The sequence below is a fragment of the Haliotis asinina genome, chromosome 9, assembly GCF_037392515.1.
Source record: "Haliotis asinina isolate JCU_RB_2024 chromosome 9, JCU_Hal_asi_v2, whole genome shotgun sequence".
Classification (NCBI taxonomy): domain Eukaryota; kingdom Metazoa; phylum Mollusca; class Gastropoda; order Lepetellida; family Haliotidae; genus Haliotis; species Haliotis asinina.
In genome coordinates this window covers 5,766,156-5,787,224 of record NC_090288.1, presented here as the reverse complement: position 1 = coordinate 5,787,224, position 21,069 = coordinate 5,766,156, and the positions used below count along the sequence as shown (strand labels likewise).

The 21,069-nt window shown below is 38.5% G+C and overlaps 1 protein-coding gene and 1 pseudogene across 1 annotated transcript; both read right to left on the bottom strand.

The window, feature by feature from the left end:
• Positions 1 to 789: 789 nt before the first annotated feature.
• Positions 790 to 21,066, bottom strand: LOC137296905 (kelch domain-containing protein 10-like). Its single transcript, XM_067828797.1, is given in 10 exon segments — positions 790 to 5,880; positions 6,352 to 6,491; positions 6,884 to 6,931; positions 9,173 to 9,239; positions 10,013 to 10,097; positions 14,546 to 14,694; positions 15,218 to 15,372; positions 16,273 to 16,357; positions 17,369 to 17,526; positions 20,964 to 21,066. Coding segments are annotated over 10 exon segments (1,197 nt in total). The 3' UTR covers positions 790 to 5,673.
• Positions 12,058 to 13,809, bottom strand: LOC137296402 (uncharacterized; annotated as a pseudogene).
• Positions 21,067 to 21,069: the final 3 nt, after the last annotated feature.

Here is a 21,069-nt window from a genome sequence, read left to right as displayed (position 1 = left end):
TGGCGCTGTAATTAGTTGTGCAGTGTTGTGTCCCTTATTTGTCCCACAAACACATGACTATGGGTCACATCAAACACACGGAAATACCTGCGTCACTTCCGTCTTTGATACAATAGCTAAATATAAATGAATACAGTTCAAATCTGCCTCAAAGTGACAACGGTATCAGACAGACTCTATTAAAACATCTCCTGTCTAAAATATTGCATGACTCTGCTGTTTACACAATGAATCAACTGTTTACATTGTTGCAAGAGCCCACTATCTTCATTGTTAAAGGAGACAGTTGGAAACATCTCCTGTCTAAATTGTTGCATGACTCTCCTGTTCATCAGGTTAGAATTGGCCTTCAGCAACCCATGCATGTTGCAAAAGGCAACTAGAGGGATTGGGTGGTCAGGCTCACTGACTTGGTTGACATATGTTATTGTATCCAAGTTGTGCAGATCGATGCTCATGTTGTTGAGTTTGTTTGTCCATAATCGTTTAATTTCAAACTACCACCATATGGCTGCAATATTGCTGAATGTGACATAAAACTAAACTCATTCACCCCACAAGCTTGGATCAAAGAGAACCAATGTTCTCCAGGGATCCACACAAGGAGACAAACATGGGTCACCAAGTAAACATGGAAGCATGGGCCTCCAAAAACATATTTCCTGTCAAGTTTTCCACAGACATACATGGGCAACTGAAAACATGTTCCCTTATTTGACATCCTCAGTACATACTGTAGCCCCCCAAAAAACATACCCTCGTTAAAATGGAATGAAAACAAACCATAAATTACATTGTTTCAGTTTATTGAGAAATGTGTCATGAGGTCACATATTTTCATACATACACCGCCAACCACAGATGGTGGGTCCAATGAGTATCTCAACACCAGGCTTGTAACTAAGCCATGATGCAAAAACTTGGCAGCCATAAGGATCGTCCATCAAATTTAAATTTTACAAAAACAAAACAACATAATAGCACATAAAGACAAAATCAAATCATGGCTGTCAAAAAAGAACATTTTTGATATCAATAAAATGTTCTGTATTCGTCTTCGAGATGTACATACTCACTTACATATATATATATGTACAGATGCCCAAAGGAAAGACAAAAAATAACAATCATATTCATAAACAAACAAAAAGGTTGATTCAATTATTATGTGTTTGCACACTTCCTTAACATGACAAATTATTCCACACTGCCCTTACTTAACACCACTCACGACAATATTCCCATTTGATGGCAGCTTCAGTCTGGACTAGCCAATCCAGTTATCAATACAATGAGCACCAATCAAAACTGACTACATACAACTGACATACAGCAACAAGTGGCAAACACAAGACTGACAGGTTGTGTGAGTGAGGTTTTCATCATGCTTTTACAAATATTCCAGGAAAATCACTGCTGGACAGACACTGCTATCATGTGTCAACAAAAAGACAAATTTGAATATTCTTTCAAAAGAGTGCTCGTGACACATCACTGAGGAAACAATTCAATGTGATAGTAGCATGGAAACATGTTTGTTGGATATCTGTCCAAATAACCATACAACCGGAAAACCAAAAACAAACAGTATTTGCCCTGACACAGAAAACCTGCGTATCTGACACACAAATCATCTTAAATATGCAGTGAATTTCTTGTGTCACAGTTGACACAATGCTACAGGGCCTTAAGTTGAATAATCCAAGCTTGCAATGAGCTGTTCTTTAAATCTACTTAGTTTACTGGTTGCCAATCACAGTTCCATACTGGTGTTAACTCCCAAAAACATGTCATGACTCCCTCTCATGACACCTGGGAGTCATGATGACTCCTAAATTTTCATGTCTAGGGCAAACACTGAACAAAATAGTCTGTCTCACAGTCCCTGAACCACATTGTTTTACCTGCTGCCACGCCTTCTCTGCGGGGCTAAAGCCTTAAATGAAGTAAATCTAGATATCCTCAGGTTCTGTATCTCTCCCTGGGGATCCCTTTCAATTAAAATGGGTTTGTTTGTTACCATCAAAATGATATATATTCAGAGACTAAGCATTAGTCCGTGAACAAACGAACACCAGTTCAGATGATGGTTTATATAATATTCACATCTCTGAGAAAGAAAGGGCTGCCATTGATGTTTTCAGAATTGGGGAAAATAATTATGTTCTAACAGGAGACAGAGCCTCTGTGTTTTCAGTTTGATAAATTAAATTTGGAAAAAAGTAAATCTGTCTGTATTATCCCATGAAATAATTGTGTGCTGTTTTCACAACCCAAAAGAAATGGTTTCACAAACTGACAGTGTATTCATGGTGGCTAACAAGTGCATTTTGAGGTGTAAAAATGTACAGTCTCATACGGAATATAATCATGCTCCTCAAAGCATGTTTCCCGAATGTGCAATATTAATGTCTGCACGGCAATATGTACAATACACATACATGGCTCCTTTAGTTGATCGGCTTATTCTGGGGATGGAAGTGTATTTCTCAATAAACTTTTATTCGAAGGATATTTGGATTTTCAAATCCAATTGTTTGTCAATGGCTTGGTCACCCATGCTGTTGCCATTCGTAAGCAGTCAGAATATATCGGTAGGACTCCAGTATGTGTGTTGATGGCATTGATAAACAAAATTGGAAGAACAGACATGGACGTTCAATGGTGGTTTATACTAAAAGTTGGACTACAGTGTGGAATGAAACAGTTTGTTGATGAGCATAATTTGATTGCTATGTGGGCATATAATTGTATTTCATGATAAAAAAATCGTACAGAATATGCCAAAATATGCCAGGTAGGCAGGTCTGTGACAGGTCCATCACTAGTACCGCCACTGGATGTGGAACACCAAGCAGGCTTGTAGACTCCGTGTAAAATACTGAACTGACAAAACAATGAACAAAATCCCATATTTTAAGTCACTGAAAAATGAGTATTTTTGTCCAACAACTCCCAATTCAGTGTAAGAACACTGTAAGGTCTCATGACAGCAAAGTCAGGTGTGGTGGATGGGGAATCGGTAAAACAGAAAACCTGCAAACTGAGGCAAGTAACAAAAAACTGGAGTAATGGCATTAAAAAAATTAGAAATGTATAATGTTAATGTTAAAGACTCATAGGTATTAGCACTGACTGTATGCCTTTGATGACAATATGTGGTTATTACTGTACTTGTTCCATTAAATGTCACATTCTGATGCACCGTCATAAGCATCCCTATCAAACTCATATTCGTCACATGAACATATTTTCAAACGATATTATAACACATATCATGAATCTTCAAATAGGAAACAGTAGATAGGGTACAAATTGTAATAGAAACAATCTCTCAACCATACATACACATGTTGACCAGAATCTTACTAAGCACAGCCACTGGTCAGTTTCCCTATAGCATCAGTTATGTACACTGACTGCTGATGGTATGTATAATAAGATAAATAATTTCCTGAAATATTTCCTGTTTCTCTTCTTACATATTCAAACAGTCAAAATGGTTTCTTTCCTCAAAAGCAAATAATATGTTTTAATATCTTTATACAATGAAAGACAGCGACAAAGATTGTTACCAGTGTTACTAGCTGATAGGAGTGAGTTTAGTTCTATGCTGGACTCAGCAATATTCCAGCTATATGGTGGCGGTCTGTAAATAATTGAGTTTGGACCAGACAATCCCGTGATCAACAACATGAACATCAATCCGCGCAATGGTGAACCAACGACATGTGTCAACCTAGTCAGCAAGCCTGATCACCTGATACTGTTAGTCACCTCTTACCTAGCTGATAGGAAGATATAATACCATGATGACATAAGGTACATCTGTCTGAGGCACCATGTTGAATATATATTACAAGATTCAACTAATGCTTTGTAGGTTTTATGGATTTTTATCACTTTTGCTCTGATCTGGTGTAACATCCTCTGCTATTGACAGAGGTAAGGCATCTAAGACATCAATTAATGATAGGTTTTTTATCATGCTAAACATGCTGCAAGGCAGGTATTGCCCAGGTGAGATATAGAGAAGACCATATTTATGAAACGAGTGAATGGTTTGGTATCTAACAACCGAAAGTGAGTTAGATACCGATACCATTCATGAGTTTCATAAATATGGTGTTACACGGGACATAGTTTCATATTTTATTTATTACTCACCCATCATTAGCAAAATAATATCAAGAAAAGTCCTTCTTTCCTAAGAATTCAATGATTGTTGTGACACTCAGCTTTCCGTGAGTCAAGTCTAATACTATTGTGACAGAGATACTAGAATTGTGGTATCACCACTGCAAAACACTTTGACGTCATACGTACGGCATCATGTGACGTTATTACACAATATGTAATAACTGCTAAAAATTATTAAACAGTGATATCTTCAACGGGTCAGTAATAAAAAGTTACCCCCCCTGGTAAATATATGTACTGCTAAAACGACATTGGATTACAAACCTTGCAGACCATTATTACATCATCCGTTACATCAGATGTCAGATCAAATGACATTATTTATCAGAAACTGGTTAGTTGTATGCAAATAAAGCAGTGTTTATTATTACTGGTTGCAAATGGAAGAGGTAGAAATTTTTTGGATGACAAAAAGAATCAAGAATTGTCTGGTCTTTTGACGTCAAACATCAACATGTCATTGATAAAAGTTTAATAATCCACGGCTTTCAAACTATTAACAACATTTTTGACATGGCTGTTATCCACAAACACTACAGAGAGATTGGCTGTGTATCTATATTCAAACAGACTGCATCAAATCATACTGAAAAGACACAAATAAAACATACAAACACCAACTGTTAACACGAGTCAAGCACAGCCAGTGCTTGGGTATTTGACTGGAATGGCTGATTATGATCTGATGCTGGTTCATGAAAGACTTCACAAATATATCACATACGCTTTGGACTCGGACCTTGCTTAGATCACATCGACTTATAAAATTTCTTGAAGAAATGATAGCATCTATGGATGACCAACCTTTTTACCACAAACTTAGGAACATTTAATGGAAGTCTGGACTGGATTAAGGTTTCACCTGAGTGGAGAGGGTCATTAACTGCATAATGGGCAAGGTCAGAATTAACACGCTAAGAGGAGAAGCCTGCAGCATACAGTAGTATATACAAATGAGTTAATGAGAATGGTTTTACACTTCTTTTAGCAATACTCCAGCAGCATCATAGCAGAAGAACAAGAAATGGGTTTAACACATTGTAGCCATGTGGAGAATCAAACCTGTGGGTAAGCAAACTCTGTAACCACAAGGCTATCCCATAAACAAATGAAATATGATTGATGTTAATCTCTGATGACTTGACAGAAAACTGTAGTTAAACTTACCGGTACTAATAACTTACTATCATATTTGTTTACTTGCCCGTCAATCTTGTGCATAACTTGACAAGGTGTTAGAACTAACACTAAAACACTCCTATTATAATGTAGTCATTCATCTATATGTCTTACCTTTCTTAGTACTCCATGTTCTAATAGACCCTCAAAGAAACCATTTTAAGAGTCACAAATTAAATATTATACAAATGTCAGCTTCATTGCAATAAACAATTCAAGCAATGGCATCACACTATGTCATATATGCACTTTTTCATCAGCGATAATTGCTATGAAGGGAGACAACCCCTGCAGTCATGAAATCCGGTCCAGGAAATCAGCCGGAACGCCAAGTTCTGCTAGATTCTGTTTATCAATACTGTCCAGGTTTGGGAGAGCACCAATCAAACTATTCCAGGCTATTTCTTGTAGAGAGGGGATTTTCAACCATATTCGGTATATTTCACTGGTTCTGACATTGTCAATTGCTGTGACCCCGCCGAATATGTACATGCATCCATTCTGAAACACAAAAAACAGGAAAACACATTAAAATATTTCATTCTCCTGATTCAGAAGAAGGAAGAGCTAATGCTGTTGAAGAGTTGGAAGTTGTGCCCTCATGCTACAGTGCATGTGTTGACATAACTTACACAGTGACAAATGCCGACTGAGACACCATTCCATAGTTTAACATGGACATCGGACACACTCAGAGATTGTACACTGACTCTGCACAAACTAGTCCCATAATGTCTAGAACCAGGGATACAACATACAAAGCAGCCAGGATTCAAACCACAGACTCAATGTTTGCTTTCAGCATAAAGATTTAGGAGCCATTGTGACACCTGGTGTCATGAGAGGGAGTCATGGACATGTTTTGGGGAGTCAAATACGCAGGTTTTCTGCATCATGGCAAACACTGCCATGTTTTTGTCATCCATGTCAATGGTCAGTCCACTAAACCCTAAGTCAGTCTGTGATACTAACCGGAGCAATGTCTGCAGCATGGAAGTAGGTGGGTAGCACCATATCGTGGGACATCTTGGTCCAGGTGTGTGTGCCCAGAGAGAAGCGCCACAGGTCTGGCAGGATCTTCACCCCATCCATCCCACCACACATGTACACATCTAGACGGAGGTGGGAAACGAAATTATAACTGTCCTGTCTAGCATGATACTAATTACATGACAACAACCTATAAATAATCAACATCAGTTTAGTCATTTAATACAATAAGTAATAGATCACTACATACTTATACTATTATTCAATTCTCAACTGTTAGATTATGAAGAAACATTAATTAAATCTTTCTAGACAAAATGAAATGTTACTAGATGGGGCTTCAGGCTAGCATGTAGCATCGTAGGGTGACACAGGATCAGAACATATCAGGGTTGATAGCATGAGCATCAGTTCACTTCTTATGAAAATTATGACATGAGGTTAGAACCATTCCATCACCAAAGACAGCTGGTTACACAACAGATCCTTCAGGAAGAAGCAACTGTTTTCTCACCATTTTTCAGCTGGCAGCAGCTGTGGCACCTACGTGGAGCTGGGAATCCTGGGATACAAGAGCAAATTTGAGTTGGTTTATAGGAATTGTGGCAGTTCTATGAGACATTAATGAATTGAACACTAAAAGCTTCATATTTCCATGGAATTAAGTGAGTGAGTGAGTTTAGTTTTTCAACGTAGTCAGCAATATTCCACCTATACGGTGATGGTCAGCATACAGTTGAGTCTGGACCAGACAATCCAGTGATCAAAAGCATGAGCATCAGTCTGCGCAACATTGATACGATGACATGTGTTAACGTCAGTGAGTCTGACCACCCGATCCTGTTAGTCGCCCAGTATGACAAGCATAGGTTAGTGAGGATTAATCTAACCCAGACCTTCACGGGTGAATTCATCTTACATATTGAAAACAGATAGTCCTTCCCCAATGTCTTAATCAAAAGTGTAATTTGAAACTAAATTTTCGGTGAAACTGACATCAGTTTAAAATACGGTATTATAAAAGAACAAAACCAGCTTTGATGACAGATTTTTATGGTAATAATATTTAAAAGAGAAGATTATATCAAGCACAGATGAATGAATAAGCTCTACTGACATCAGTCAACATAGTGACTCAGTCCCCAGTGGTTGTTAACTACAACTTATCTGTCCATGATGACCAGTTGATTCTCTTGTGAAGTGTTTATTTCATACATTGGCACATCAGATCTTATTGTGCACGTTTGGGTGAAGAATGAGTTTTTAAAGGTCTCAAGAGTAATACATCCATTTCTCCTTAATTGCACATGATATTTAAGAAATACAGTTCATTCTGCCACCATGTATAGTGTAATAAAGCACACTTTAAAGCACGAGGATGCTTGAGCTATAATAGTTCAGGGCGAAAGTGTGCTTTATTACACTATACATGGTGGCAGAATGAACTGTATTTCTTTTCTAAGATGCCATATTTAATAATTTCAAAGCCTAATTTTGATTAATCTGTGGCAGAAAACAAATGACGGTGTCTGTGACCTAAATTAAGAATCCTTGCACAGGGCTAACTGACGCCTTGTTCTTTGACATGTCAGCCCCCTACATTAAGACAAACATTACTAGAAAAACAAATGATGAACAGTTTGGTGACAGTTTATGTTTGGGTTAAATATCTTCTCTAGATCATTTTAATTACATCTGTGATTCTCTTAAACCATACAAGGCAATATGACCGTCTCGTTTCTACTACCAACGAAAGTTTAGATCAGTACATTCAGGTGAAGCTGACTAGTCATGCGACATTCCACGATTGCACTGTGGGAATGTAAAAATTGCAAACATTACAGTGTCTCTGTGAAATTTTGAGTCGAACTATGAGAAATTTTATACCTTCGGGAAAACATAAACGTAATGTTCCCACCAGTGATGTTAGCTTTGTGCTGCAACTGCAAACCAAGAAACAGGATGCGACGAAGCTGTTTACTGTGGAGACAGTACAAAGCAATGGCATCTGACAGCCATCATGACATCAGTTACATTGTGACGTAATGCAAAAAAATTTGATTACGAGGGGTCAGACTGGCCCAGTGACGTCAACACATTGTGACGCAATGTCAAAAAGCACATTGTCGCAAATCATCTCCCCTTTATGAGAAGTGACATAATTGGGGTGATTGCACTGTCCATATGTTACTAGCTTACTGAGACAGCAAAATAATGAAAGATGGTCATGTATGGTATTAATGCTGGTACTAGCTCTTTGTATACTATTAATATCTCCTTCAACTCAATATTCTGACTCTCGGTACCACAAAAAGCCATTTAGTAACTTGACCAGCATGTATTCATTTCCTTCCAACAACATTCTGTTTCAAGAATATATTTTTTTAAGAAGATTTTGCATACATCGGGATTCAAAAGTATGATAAAGACATTCTCTGAAATGTTTTGCTATTTTCTCATACGTTTCAGGATTTCGCTGAACCACATTTTATGTTACAATAGATGGTCAAATGAGCCAGCATGTGAGAGTGAATATTTCTCATTCATAATCAAGTAAGTTAATTTTCCATCACCTAGACATAAAGTAAAAATAAACATGAAAAATTGTTTTGTGACTGGAGCAATGACAAATCTTCCCATGTCTCCATCAATGAGAACATGACATTTCACAAGACATGTTACGTCCTCTCCATTCCTAAAAAAGTTGAGTAGATATTTCATAAAGATTGGTATGTGGAAGCTGATTCTACTCTAACTTCAATGTTGGTAATATGTGATTGTCCATAACATTCCAGGCACCTACCAAACCGCATATCAGGTACAGCTGGAATTTTCTCCCACACCTGCTCTGTCAGACAAAACATTGGAACCTGAAAGGAAGCAAAACTTTTCAAATCTCAGTGTTTATATGCAAATTGGTTTGCGCAGCATAGAGAATATGACAAGTCTTCTTATATCTGAGCGAAGCAAGCAAAGGTTGGCAACGTACTTCCCTTGCTTCGGATTGAAAAATATTTTTCATGTCAAAATAAAATATTGCCAACATCAAAGTTACGCTCTTACTTCCTCACTTGGTTGTGCTCTCAGATACCCTACCCCATGTTTAATAATTACTCATGTGAAGTATGTTTTATTCAACATTTTAAGCGCCTCTCACGGTATTCAGATTGTTCTTTGCCTCCATTCCCCTTCCAGCTTCTGGTAACAGTGGAGTGAAGGAACAGGAGAGTATTATACCATATGGAATATTTACAGTAACGTCCCCTGCTTCATTCGCCCATTACGCCAGAAGTGTTTTTGTGTAGAATTAATGTTACGAAAATTCTAACAATAGTGACAGATAAGACAAATAAACTCGAACAGGTTCATGATAACATTAGGCAATATGGTATTTCTAGGGTTTAAACTTGAGACAGTCAAACTTCTTCACACGGGTAGGGTTTAGGCCAGAGAGACAGTCAAACTTCTTCACACGGGTAGGGTTTAGGCCAGAGAGACAGTCAAACTTCTTCACACGGGTAGGGTTTAGGCCAGAGAGACAGTCAAACTTCATCACCCGGGTAGATAAGGGTTAAAACATTTTATTTAAGGAGTGATTTCAATGAACTTTCCCTTCTGCTTGGGAATCAAGTGTTGTACATACCAGCTCAAACCTGTAGGCCTCACCAGCAGTTCCTCCCCCGAAAATATACAGTCGATGTTGGTAGTACGCCATCTCATGTCGATATCTGTCACAATACAGGAATTACTACACATAAATATATTTTCAAAGTGAAGATATTATTGATACTTTTCCTCATTCACAGTAACAGGATATTTCCTCATTATCCTGAAATATATTGGAAACAGTTCTCCAGTGATATAAAAACTTTTCACCCAAACTCGGTCTTCCTATTTGTATACAGTTAAACAAGTTCATGTGACAAAAGTCTTATGATGTGTAAAAATTTTCTAAATATTTCGGCTAAGGCATTAGGTTACTGATCAAGTGAATTTGGGGTGTCATCATTAAATCCACTTTCTTCAAATGATCAAAATATAATGATCAAACTGTTAGATAGATAGTTTATTTACATATAAGGCCATGAAGTTGTTGATGTCAAATTGCTATGACATCACTGCACTGCAAATGTAATGGCACTACTTTTTCGGGTTAAATATCTTCTCTACATCATTTTATTTACATCTCTGACTCTCTTAAACCATACAAGGCAATATGACAGTCTCATTTCTACTACCATCAAAAGTTTAGATCAGTACATTCAGCTGAAGCTGACTAGTCATGCAACATTCCACGATTGCATTGTGGGAATGTAAAAATTGCAAACATGACCGTGTCTCTGTGAAATCACTGCACTGCAAATCTAATGGCACTACTGTTTCACTGAAAACTAACGAAGAATAATTTTGGATGATAAAGAGAATCTCACCCTCATGTCTACTGATATCAATTATATCAACAATCATTGATAAAGATAAAAATATCCTCGACAAGCCTCGGATATTTGTTACTTTATCAACTCGTGTCAATATATTTGATGTCAGTATACACTTAGGTGAGCTTCTCTATTTATTACTCACTCCTAGAAGATATCACTGGTTAATAAATCTACAATGTTATTACACACTGTTCAATAACATCACATGATGCCGAACCTGATGAAGGAGTAAGCATTAACTCCGAAACGTGGTCTCAAAATACAGAAGTTGATATCCATAAAAATCTTCATTCTTATGACTTCACAATGCTAATACCTCTGTCACAATGGTATCTGACATTGCTTGAATAGCGGGAAGCTGAGTCATCACAATGGGCAGTATCCATCAGTTTGTGTTAGAGAGTAATAAACAGAATACTAATCTCGCTTCTTTGAAAATGTAATTTTCTGAATAAAATTGATATTTTATACTTATCTTGACTCATGCTAATTGCTTATCTCCTCTACCCTGGCGAAGGTAGTGGAACACCTGAAAATCCCTTGAAGTTCCCTTCTTAAAATAAGCAGACGTAAAATACACTCACCCACATATAGCCTCCCCTTTCCCGCGCTCCCTGTGACGTGACTGGCCATGCTTGTCACTCATTCCTTGCAGATCGCCCGACACGTGAATATAGGTCTGTGTCAGCGTGTCTGTGCGGGGCGGCTGGGAGGGCTTTTGTCATGAGTCAGGATAAATATAAAATATCAATTCTATTCGGAAAATTACATATTTTTCCTTATCCTGACTCATGCTAATTGCTTACAGAATCCGTCGGAAATGGCGGTGGGTCAGGCCACGCTGGATTCTGCTGGCTGTCAAAATTTACGTCCAATAAGTTTTTCTCCCTCAAACGGGAACTTGTAATGGCAATAATATGGTCCTGCTCTTCTAATATTCATTGTAGATTCTGGGGGGATCACATCCAGTCAAGTTTGTCTTTAGTCGAAGATTTCATTGACTGGGATGTGAGACATCGAAAGTAACTAGCATCCTGCTAGTTTCTGATGCAACTACATGTCAAGATATAGAAATCAAGACTAGTTGCGACCTTTCTTCATGTACAAGTATCTTCATTACAAGTACTGGGTCCTAATCACTCATGTTAGTCTGTTTAAAACATGTGCATGGACTTTCCATCATTATACTCCGCAGAGCGTCTGGTTTCCACAAGTCACGTGATAAAATGGGTGAGTGAACTCAATGTCTTCAGGGAACTGTTAGTTGCTGAGCAACGACAAGTGGCCCAAACTGATGAATGCCAGAGACGTCCTTCATGGCTATGTCTTGTAGGTAATGGTTGGCAAACACCCTGTTTGACTTCCAAAAGTAGCCCTCCCTTACAGTTGCTAGCGAGCAATTCCCATGTAGCGCTAGTGTAGAGGCCAAGGCTCTAACTTCGTGTGGGTTGGAAGCTCGTGGAGGCTCCAATCCTGCTGCTTTGTTGGCCCTCAATATAACAGCTCTGATCCATACTGAGATAGTGTTGTGGGATACTTCCGTAGATGTCTCAGTAGACATAGGGATAAATAGACTCTTGAACCGTTGCCTTCTTAGTACGTGCGATGTATATCTTCAAGGCTCTCACTGGACATAGCGATAAATCTTGAGTATCCTGTGGTCCTAATATTGAAGATAATGCCAGTATGTGAAATTGCCTATCCGGTTGACCTGGCAATTGATTTTTCGCAATAAAATCCCATCATAAAACCAGATGGACTGTCTGTTGACTATTTGCATCAAAACTTGTGCAGTTAAAGTCTAGAGCATGAATTTCTGACATTCGTGCAGCTGTAGCCAAGGCAACTAAAAAATAGCGTCTTCTGAGTTAGCAGTTTGACTGAGGTCCGGTCTAGTGGTTCGTACGCATCACTTGTGAGATGTTGAAGAACGATATTTAGATCCCATGCTGGAGCTCTAAATCTACGTCGTTGATCTTCCTGTTTCCATGGTGATGACTCAACTAAGAGCTGCTAAATATGTAGATAATGTGGAACCTTTCAGACCTCTGGACTGTCATAGGTGACATAGATATTCTGCTATCTGCGGATATGTAGCCTTCATCGCCGTGAAACCCTCCTTCTTGGCATATGTCTCAAACCGCTTCCATTTGTCATCATAAAGGGTGCGAGTAGATTTCCGTAAAGCTAAAGTTACTGCTTTAGCTGCTCTTGCCGAGTGTCCTGTGTGTTTTAAACAGTTTTTAATATGCTCCACACATGAAGTCGAAATACAGATGGATTTCCGTGCGTCTGTTTCGTGTGTGGGTGAACGAGAAGATTTTTCCAATCTGGTAGTTGTAGTACTGGTTATCCTAACTCTTCTATGAGTGTTGGAAACCAATGTCTCGTTGGCCAATAAGGCACAACCAAAGTCAGTTGTAGCCTCTTGGTCTGTTTTATTTTCTCGATGACTTTTGGTAGCAGTACTGGAGGGGGAAAAGCGAATAGTCCTTCCCATGGATTGCTGAGAGCATCTGTTGCCCAGGCTAACAGATCCGGTACTGGTGATACAAACGTTGTTGTCTGTTTGTTGAACCTTGTTGCAAATAAGTCTATTTGCGGAGATCCTAATGTCTGGCTGATTAGTTGAAATGCCTCCCGAAGCATCATCCACTCTGTTGGTGATGGACGAAGAGGACGAGACAAAGCGTCTTCCATAATGTTGCAAGCTCCTGGTATGTGACACGCTTTTATTTAGAGATTCACACTGTCGACTAGATCGAAGAGTTGAAATGTCAGGAGTAGAAGAGATGGTGATCTCATTGACCCCTGTTTGTTTATGTAAAAGGCCACTGTTGAGTTGTCTGAGTGTATCATCAGTAGTTTGTCTTTCAACATGGTCACCCAGTGATGGATTGCATGAATGACCGCTTTCATCTCCAACTGGTTGATATGAAGAGCTTGCTCTCCTTTGGTCCACATCCCTGCTGCTACTTCGTTGTTTAGATGGGCTCCCCATCCTTGCATCGATGCATCTACGTAGAGACAGTTGTTGAATGCCAGCTCTATCATATAAGTCCCGGTGCAAACATTCGATCGGTGAGTCCACCAAAGTAAAACAGGCTTCAGGTTGTTTGGGAGTGGAATCTGACCTCTTTTGTTGAGATGAAGATTCAAGAAACGTTGTAACGGTTGTAGTTGTAGTCTACCTCTTCTGGTCATGTCTTGACGTGAGGAGACCAAATAGACACTGTCATTGTCCAAGTGTCAGCGGAGAGAGTAGAGCTTGGTTTATCACGTCTTGAATCTTGACCCACCGGTCCACTGGGACGACAATCTGGAGGATCTGGATCAATCTGGATAAGGAGAGCACGGGAAAGGGGAGGCTATATGTGGGTGAGTGTATTTAAACATCCGCTTCCTTTAAGAAGGGAACTTCAAGGGATTTTCAGGTGTTCCACTACCTTCGCAAGGGAAGAGGAGATAAGCAGTTAGCATAAGTCAGGATAAGGAAAACTTACCATTTTATCAAAACCCGTGAAAGATTTTGCGTCAAACTTACTTTCACTCATTTGCAACCACATCATTCACTTGTTTGATGAAAATGGTATTATGTGGAAGGATATTTAGTACCTCCATAGATAAGATGGACTCTCCTGTAACTGTAGCTACCTGTTGACTGGATCAGATAGAAATATCTGAATGTGAGCCTATCTGTTTATGGATCAAGTAGACTCTCCTACTTCAGTACCTACCTGCCCTCTGGGTCAGATGGACTCTCCTGGTCCGAGGACAACTGCTCCCACACCAGGGTGTCAAGACTGAGTCTATGGACGTCCATGTTGTACACAAACCCAGTGGTGCCCCCACACACATACAGGTACCTGCCTATAAGCAACATCGCCTACAAACAAGGCAACTTTCATCAATGTGAGGGGCCAGTGGTTGAAATAGACATTGGCCCATAGGCAAAAGGTAAAACATTTGTTCCCAGACTGATAATGTTGGTGCATGGCGTTTCCCTGGGATTCATTTTTCATTTATCATGCTACTATGCACAATAAATAATTTATGACAGAATTTGGTCATATATAGATGGTGGTGGGGCAGCGTAGAGGTTAAAACGTCTGATTGTCCCTCTGAAGGCTAAGGCTTGATTTCCCACATGGATACAATGTGTAAAGCAGATTTCTCTATCCGACATGATAATGATAAAATAGTTTTAAAAGAGGTGTAAAACCATACTCACTTACACACAGACAATGTAATGAATTATGGTGATTGTTTAAGGAATTGTATCTTGATAAAACATGACATGAATCTGATGATCAATCTTCTACATCGTCTTTACACATACCGTGATTTCAGTACACAGCAATAAATCTGGACACACTACCATATTACACATCAACACCATAGACACTCACATGGCCGTATTTCTTCTCGGGCTGTTGTCCTGAACACTTGAAATGCTGCCAGCTGTGACTTGTGAGGCCACACACATGGAGGTCATTACTGCTAGCCTCACCGAATGGCACACCGGTACCTCCATAGGCCAGCAGTTTGTTGTTGTCACGTACAGCTGGAATGTTAATGCATTAATTCAATCAATTAAATCAAACTTATACAATTGATATTTCAGGGCTGAAAGTATTAAAATGTTACAATCAGAGACACCAGTATCTGATTTCATGACACTATTACAAGACATTAAGGTAGTGGTTTGAAAGTGATACATATTATTTTGAGTTATCTCCCTTTGAAAACACCATTAGTTTCTAAATGTCTTTCTGTTCACATGCTGTAAAATGTGTTCAGGGAAAATGGTTAATCTATTGCTATTTATGACTATGACGTCACTGATGTTGATCAGATGTACATGTAACTACAGGATCAGTTTTAAATTGCATGTGAGGATGAGTGAGCACTTTTATTTAAAGTTGAGACAAGTTGGATAATTGTGTTGTTGCACATGTATTTGGTAACAATACTGAACTCTAGTGAAGATAAATAGCAGCTGGCCCACTGACTCATGACTAGTCAACTTTTTGTCAGGTTAGAGAAGATAAATGTCTCCAGTCTGACTGGTAGGATAATATTTATTGTGATTTGTTCCCTGCTATGTTGACATTGACTGTCAACCTCAAACTTCAGCTTGTGAAACTTTATGTTGGCTACTTACAATCAAGACCAGCCTGCACCCCTTCACTATTAAGATTTTGAAAAAAATTCACTCCAAACAGAACACCAAAAACAGTTAAAATTTATCAACTTACAAGTACATTAAAATCCATCTGCCTCATAGTACCAATCTCCATGGCAACAAGACACAGGAGAAGAGAGAAGGTGACAATATGTCAATATTTTCAGACAAAGAAATATGTTTAAAACAAATCCAGGATGAAATACATTAACTAGACATTGATTTGATCTCCATCTGACCAATCTCCATGCAACAAGACCCAGGAAAGTGTTTACCCACCTGCATGGGAGGCCAGCTCAAGGGGCATGTGACCTGTTGTGTTCAGCTTCTTCCACTTCCGGGACACAAAGTTGAACTGCCACAACTAGACGAGGAGGGACATTCACTTTAAATATTACATAATATAAACATGATAAAGACTATAAAAAGTATCACAGAAACATCTAAAAATATAAACACGATAAATTTTGCCATCTGATTAACGTTCATAATGTCGTTGTTATCCCACATGTTCAAATGGATAAATGAATGAGGACTACTTTAACATCTGCTCATGTATGTCTTAAGTATATGGTATCATATTACTATATACACCCTGATTACTGGCTTGTACATTCAGTCTGACTATATCATAAAGTATAGAGCTGAGATGGGTAACTAGGTAGATCGGGCAGATACCGAAGATGGTACCCTGAGGATCTGGGTACCCCTAGAGTACCAAACTGGTCGTAGGTCATGTGATCATGTAATGCGTCAGTTCATGACAATAACATTATGACTCCATGATTACACATAAAGTTAGGGAGTTTGGGTAGCAAAAGTGTTCACTCTCTATGCCAAAGACCCAGGTTCGATTGCCCACAATGTGTGAAGCACATTTCTGGTGTTTCCCGCTGCCATACTGCTGAAATATAGCTAAAGGTGATGTATAACCACACAATATCACACAAAACATTGCTTGCATTCCTTCAGACATTCACACGTTCGGGTAAAGCTAAAGCTTCACTCAACTAAAGAGCATGCATGAACAGATCATTTATACATGTAAGTTCTAACCAAAAAAGTGTTTGCAAAGGTTTTCTGTAAAACAATTCAGAATCACACACTTTGTACCCATCATTTGAGACGTAAAGCAGGTGGTAATTTTGGACTTGTTTAATGCTTAATGGTAGCATTCATATGATCAAAATCATAAAAATAAAGCATGCATAGTAAACCAAACCCTTAGAAATCAAAACCGTGGTAGTTGTGTTTGAAGTCAGAGGGGGACTAACAAAGCACTGTTTACAGACACCATTGCTGGAATTGACTTTCAGTTGAGAACCCAGACAGAATTCATAGTTGGGCAACGTTGGCAAACTATCTGGGAACTTGCCTCCTTAAACAAAGGGAAGTAGGTGTCCTCTGTATTTTCCACATCCCAGTACTTAGGATTGTAGCCCCCGAGAGAGTACAGATCGCTGTCCGTCACCACAATACGATGTCCACTCCTTGCTACTGGTAAACATGGATTAGTGACGTCACCCTCGCCACCTGGAACAAAGTAAAAACATTGTATCCAAATTACTTAGATCAATGATGATGATCACTGAATTGTCTTGTCCACACTGAATTACTATTAGACCACCAACATATAGCTTGAATATTGCTGAGTGCAGCATTAAACAATAAACAATCAGCTATGACATATGTTTATTTCAGAAATGTTTACCTGATAAACATAGTAATGATAAATCTTGCTTTCTGGAATGAATAGAACAGAGACAATCCTCAGATTCTTCAACACCCATAGTCTTACACCACTTTTAGCAATATTCTAGCAATAACATGGTGGGGGACACCAGTAATGACTTGACACATTGTACTCAAGTGATGAACTAAGCCCATGATGAATGAACACTTTAACCACCAGGCTACCCTGATGCATCACTTCCTGTTTAGACCCATTATCATGACGATTCTAGTCTTAATATGTCAGAGGAGACTACACAAATATTGAATAGACAAGAATTGGAACGGTCTAATTACTTAGTGGGTCAGCTTTTTAAGATGATGCAGTGAAGAAAGACTGAGAAAACAGACTTCACCTTAAACAATGCCTAGAGACAGTGCATTTTACCAGATGCACTTTTCCATTTTGAGTAACATCGACAAACTTGATTTAACACATAAGATATGCACAGAGCATATTTCATAATGACATGGTGTAAAACACAATTACCTTGCTAATTCAATAAGGAAGTTGTTGATACTCTATTCCGATGATAGAAGATGTATAAAGACTGGAGGTGGTGATATCCAGCCAGGGGAGATAACCAAAACAGTTCTTTTCATAGGCACAAAAACATGGTCATGGTCAAACTATTTATGTTTTAAGTGACAGTGATTGGTGGCTAGTGTTATTTCAGATTTGCATGATTAACATGCAACATGACCTGTAGGCTCTTGTTAGGATTTCTTTGAGGCATTTATACCTGCCATGTACTGACAATTTGTGATAGAGCGTGAGTGAGTGAGTTTAGTTTTACGCCGCACTCAGCAATATTACAGCTATATGGCGGCGGTCTGTAAATAATCAAGTCTGGACCAGACAATCCAGTGATCAACAACATAAGTATCGATCTGCGCAAATGGGAACCGATGACATATGTCAACCAAGTCAGCGAGTGTGACCACCCGATCCCATTAGTCGCCTCTTACGACAAGCAGTCACCTTTTATGGCAAGCATGGGTTGCTGAAGGCCTGTTCTACCCCAGGACCTTCACGGGTCTGTGATAGAGCGGAAAGAACAAGACTACCACTGTTTCAAGGAATAACAATATTTCCTTGTATGTTGTAAATCAAACTTTGGAAAAAGGGATACATAAGTCCCCAGGATCATTGCAATAGAAGCTGTATTTGCTGGAAACTATTTGCTTAAATATTTATGATCACATCCAAAACAGACCTCGACCCTGACCTCTTGACCTCTAAATATCAGATATGGTGCCAGTCCATCGAATATGAGATTCTGGAAATGATATAAAAGGGCTTAGCTAAAATTTGTGATGTTACTGGGGCCATGTTTAGTTTTCAACCCTGTGATACATATTTTATGGATTATGTTGTAGTACAACTTTATTTATTCAATTTGTAGTGGTACTGTGCTGTCTGTAGAAAGTTTAGGAGGTTGCTCCAGTCTAAAGAAAGGAGCATGAAGTCGTTATGGCAGACGTTAACTAAGTTATCATTACATATAGGCTAACTAATTCGGACTTCATGTAACTCGGATTTCGGACTGAAATCTCCCCCCTTTACTATGAAAACATCGCTAATTAACTTGGACTAGTGGGACTGCCTCAGGCGGAAATGCTTTGTAGTTAGCCGATTACCGACTTCAAACAGATTATCAGCTGACACGACTCACTCAGTGTCATTTTGATGGTATGCTATTCTGTTATAAAAAGACGATACTCCACTGTATTGAATCGGCGGTTTGCACAACACAAACAAACTGACCCGAGGGACTATTTCCGCAAGGAAAGCATGGCCATGCTATCAATCAAACCATTGAATAAATAAATTAATCTATACAGTACATATTTACTTGTTCATTTGTTCATTTATTCATTTAGTTGTGTCTTTCATCATAAAAGTACTGTGCATGCGTATCTCCTGGTCAAGGGAGCTAACTCTTGTCTCTCACCAGTTCAATTCGGACTCCTCGTAATTCAGACACAAAAGTCAGTCCCAGTCGAGTCCGAATTAGACAGCTTCCACTGTATTACTTTTATTGCACAAAAGACAGACATGATGCCAATAAACACAGTACAATGCATATCATTATTTTTCAGAAGAGTAGAAACATCTTTTAAGAATACCCTAGCAAATATATGGCTGGAAAGAAATGAGGTAACTTTTTTTATGGAACGGTTGTGTTTGAATGCTAATAATTTTGTAAATAATTTTGTTTGTGTGTGTGTCAAAAATGAAAGTGTATTTTGATATATCATCCCTTGCCCCAGCCAAACATAAAATTTCATGATAATTTCTACGGGCAGAACTCTAGATATTCTTCTAAATGCATTTACATAAGTTTGTATTTCATGACCTTCAAATTTCAAGGTCACACACATATTTTTTAAAAAGCTGTAAACTATTCTTTTTTACTTTTACTATCACTTCTTTGGGATAGAAAAGTCTGCTGTACCTCGAAAATGACTATGCATGCCTATTTTGATGATGTTTTGCTCATTTTTAGAAATCAATCATGAACACTTTTGTTAAAAGCTAAAAAGTTGAAAAACAACTGACATAGTACTACTCTTACAGGGCTAGATTTCCATATTGTATGAAGTAAATATGCAAATGCCATCATCAAAATGGATAGACAGGATGTCATTACATAGCTAGAATACTAAATCATATTTTTTTATGTGCAGTTTTTTTAAATGTTCCTAACCCCCCAAAAATGGCTATAAAAAGGTTATTTTTTCCTGAGGGCAGGTGTCTTGTAAATCTATGAACCTTTTAATAAAATTTTTGGTATGAAAATCAAAGTGTTTTGTTGTTACTGAAACTTCATGATAGTAACAAACCAAACTTGGTTGAAAAATACCCATAGATACAAAATGACTGATTATGCCTACTGGTGGCTCGGTTTAAGTAATAGATATGCCATTTGATGCTGATTTTAAGCGTCAAGATGGGACCTCGCCTTATTACATAACATCGGCTAATCTACGGTCATATGGGATAATTATTTACAGACCGCCGCCATATAGCTGGAATATAGCTGAGTGCGGCGTAAAACTAAACTCACTCACATCACATTCGTTAGAAAGGAAACCTAAACCTTCACAGCTGAACTTATATGGTGTCAAACTCTTAGGATCGTAAAGCTGTGCTTAAGGGACAATTGTATTCAATCTAAAGGATGCTGATGGGCCTTTGTAAAATATTTTGACAGGAAAAAATACACAATACATACGCTGTCCATCCCGAACTAATGGTTCAACATAGGTAAATCTATAAACATCCATGGACAGCGCCATATTTCTCATGCCAATAATTTACGGTATCAAACATTTCATTGG